This window comes from Tupaia chinensis, unplaced genomic scaffold (assembly GCF_000334495.1).
Source record: "Tupaia chinensis unplaced genomic scaffold, TupChi_1.0 Scaffold000217_1, whole genome shotgun sequence".
Lineage (NCBI taxonomy): Eukaryota > Metazoa > Chordata > Mammalia > Scandentia > Tupaiidae > Tupaia > Tupaia belangeri.
This window is the reverse complement of record NW_006159692.1, coordinates 5,820,959-5,824,786: the sequence shown is the minus strand read 5'-3', so window position 1 is coordinate 5,824,786 and position 3,828 is coordinate 5,820,959. Positions and strand designations below refer to the sequence as shown.

At 41.6% G+C, this 3,828-nt stretch overlaps 1 protein-coding gene across 1 annotated transcript; it reads left to right on the top strand.

Moving 5' to 3' along the window:
* Window positions 1-3,011: 3,011 nt before the first annotated feature.
* On the top strand, window positions 3,012-3,821 carry LOC106734789 (60S ribosomal protein L9; the record flags this gene model as incomplete). The annotated part of the gene is made up of 1 exon (XM_027771480.1): window positions 3,012-3,821. A coding segment is annotated over exon 1 (591 nt), but the record flags the coding sequence as incomplete, so codon positions are not given.
* Between the last annotated feature and the right edge of the window lie 7 nt (window positions 3,822-3,828).

Sequence of the window (3,828 nt, the reverse complement as noted above, 5' to 3'; positions counted from 1 at the left end):
TGGCTAGTCTGGCTATGATGTGCCTTGGAGAAGATCTTCTTGGGTTGATTCTATTAGAGGTCCTTTGTATTTCTTGGGTCTGGATATTTGAATGCCTCTCTAGATTTGGGAAGTTTTCTTCCAGGATTTCATGGAATAGATTATCAATGCCCTTACTAGTTTCTTCACCTTCTGGGATACCAATTATCCATATGTTTGGGCACTTAATGCTGTCTAGTATTTCTCATACAGTATTCTCTTTTTTTCGGTTATTTTCTCAGTTTTTTTGGTTGTTTTTTCTAGATCAGAGGTTTTGTCTTCCACATCCAAGATTTGATTTTCTGCATGGACTAATCTACTTTTAATACTTTTGAGGGAGGTTCCCTGAATGGCAGCCTTCATCTCTAATATCTCCATTTGATTCTTTTTTATGGTGCATATTTCCTCTTTCAGATCATGGAAGAACTTCAACTCCTCCTGGAACTCATTGTCTCTTTTCTCCTGCATCTTCTGAGTTCATTATCTCTCTGTTCTTGCATCTTGTTTAGTTCAGTCGCTACGAATATTGTGAATTTTCTATCAGACATTTCCATGAGTTCTACTGTACTGTTTGTGGATGATGAGGGATTGTTCTTTTCCCTTAGGGGAGGTATATTTTCTTGGTTTCTCATGTTTCTTATGCCTCTGCAGTGCTTTCTGGTCATTCTGTGACAAAATCTCTCTTCCACTTGTCTGAATATTTCAGGAGTCTAGAAGATGAAGTTTAGAGCATAGCTTCCCTCAATCATAAACATCATTTAAAGAATATCTTAAAGGGAGCAGGACAGTGACACAGCAGTGGTGTAGTGCCCTGAAAGGCTGACCCACAGGAGTGGGTTCTGGATTCTCATCTGGGGATCTCCCTGAACATGTTGAGTAAACATGTGCCCATGACCCAAAGATGGACTAGGTTGGGGGTGGATTGTAGCATCAAGACCATTTTGGGGTCCTGTCTGTCTCTTACTTATAGAAGATCTCCTTTTAAAATCTAGGCTGTATTTTTCTGGAACGAGCATGGTGGACTTCTATTACTATACTACCTTCAGCTAATTTCTCTGAGAAACACTCTGTGAATGCTTAGTTTCAAGCTTATGAAATGGGATAAAAAAAAAAAACTTGGGAGCTGAGGGCTTATTCGTGTGAGTAGTGCCTGGGGGAAGAGCTTCTTCAGAAGCCTAAGTGAACTCAGAGGGGACTTTATCTGAGTTGTGAGGAGGCAGCACAGCTGAGGGGGAGAATATTCTTAAAAGACCCAAGGTCATTGGTTTAAAAGTGGTCCTGAAGGTCCATTTCAAAGTTGAAGGCAAGAGCCAAAAGGAAAGAGGGAACAGTCAGGAGAAAGCTGTTTAAAACAAAAGCTGTGAATAGCAAGAAAAACTCACGTACAGGAAGTTCCCTGCTTGTACGTGGGGACAAGGGAGCAGAAGGTCTTCAGTCATAGGTGGTACCTCCCTGTGTCTCAGTGGAAGACACCACATACCTTTTCTGCTGGGCAGCTCACAGATGCCAGGAAGACACCCGGGACCTGGCAGACGACTGTGTGTGTGTGTGTGTGTGTAGCATCCTTCCTCTACCGAAAGAAAACTGATATTTGTCATTGTGGTGGGCCTTCAGTACAGGACTCTTGCCCTTTCCAGCACCCCGCTCTCTAACCATGAAGACCCTTGCCCTGATAATTAGTATCAATTGCTGTGTGTTTGTAACCTCACCTGCCCAGTGAACTAAATACCAGTGCTGGGCACTGACAAATAATGATGATATATATGATATATTACACTTGTAACAATAAGTATGTATTGTATGTCTGCTGTATAAAGGTCCCTCTTTTGCTCTAGAAAAAACAAATACATCCTCAGATCCTCCCTGTGAGCTATGCCAAGGGTTTCATGGATGGAGAAGCATTTCACAAGACCCCTTCCCCCTTCCCGTAGTGGATCACTACAAGGTAAAGAGCAATTAACTTTTTTTTTCCTGTTATTGGACATGTGCACTCTCTAGAGAGAAATGGAGAGAGAAAGAGGAAGTGAGAGAAAGTGAGAAATCACCCCCCATGAAGGAGGGTCACACCGCTCGCTTCTTCTCCATTCTCCTCTCAGGATTTTGGATATGCAAGCACGAATGTGTTTTCTAAGCTGCTGGATCTAGGACTCAAATCACGTGGTCAGCCGTGTGGGATCCAGAAGCCTCAACCACCACACATTGGCTGACTGAAAAGTAATGAACTTTGAAAGCTTCTTTCAAATTGACTGCATCACCCTATATTAGTTTCTTCACAGCTTTTTAAACAGCCTGATGTATTTTCCTGTTCATTTGTTTATTGTCTGTCCCCATTCACAATCATGTTTTCCCAGGCCAACACTAAATGGCATCTCAGCAAATGTTGGTTGAAATGAAAACATGAGTGCATAAGTGAGCAAAGATCACAAGTGAAATCTACACTTTAAAAATAGGGACTAGCAGATGGCGTAATGGTTACATCACTGGACTCTCCCACGTAGTCAACCGCGGTTCAAGTCCCAGACCAAGTGGCTTAAAACTCATGCCAGGTGCGTGTGCATGCATGCTCAAGATCCCAAGAGGGGAGAATGGAGGAGAAGGGATTGCGGCATGGCCATCCTATGGGGAGGGGTGGTGGTGGTGATTTCTTACTTTCTATTTCTCTCTGTCTCTCTGATGAGTGCATGTGCCCTATAGCAAAAATCTCTCTCTCCAGAAAAATATAGGGCTCAAGAGGCCAGATGGTGGTACAGTGGTAAAACATAATGTTCTGTGAAACAATCCCACTTGGGAAGGTTCCTAGTTCAAATATGGAGACCTCCCTGAGTTCTCTGGGTATGTGCCTGTCCATAGTCAAGGACTGGCTGCAGCTAAGGGTAAATAGTGACACTGAAGCTTTTTTGATTCTCTCTCTCTCATGTTCATGGAAGAAAGAAATGAATAAAGTTTTAAAAAATAAAGAGAAGCTTCAATAGAGATACGCTTCCAATCAAGAAAATAAAAACCTTGATTTAAAAATTGATAGAGAAGAATGTTGTTATGATGTTTCAAAAGGGTACAACTGTACAAATAGAGAGGCATGACATTAGTGGGACACAGAAATGGTTTATTACCCCTTGGTGATAACACAGATGGTATTCTCAATGGAATTGGTCTGAGAAGTATTTCCTGTTGGGTAAATTCTTTATACAAGCCAAATGATATATAGTGATTGAATGTTTAAAAAAATAATAAGAATAGCTCTTTGCTGCACTACTGTGAGGATGAAGACCATTCTCAACAGCCAGACCATCAACATTCCCAAGAACATCAACATCACTCTGAAGGGACACACAGTTATTGTGAAAGGTCCCAGAGGAGCCCTACGGAGGGACTTCAATCACATCAATGTTGAGCTCAGTCTCCTTGGAAAGACGAAGAAGAGGCTGCAAGTTGACAAATGGTGGGGAAACAGAAAGAAACTTGCTAACATTCACACTATCTGTAGTCACGTCCAGAACATGATCAAGGGTGTTACAATGGGCTTCTGCTACAAGATGAGGTTTGTGTATGCTCATTTCCACATCAATGTCATTATTCAGGAGAATGAATCTCTTGTTGAAATCCAAAATTTCTTGGGTGAAAAATACATCCAGAAGGTTCAAATGAGACCAGGTGTTGATCGTTCAGTATCTCAAGCCCAGAAATATGAGTTGATCCTTGAAGGCAATGATACTGAACTTGTTTCAAATTCAGCTGCTTTGATACAGCAAGCCACGACAGTTAAAGATAAGGATATAAGAAAATTCTTGGATGGTATCTATGTCTCTGAGA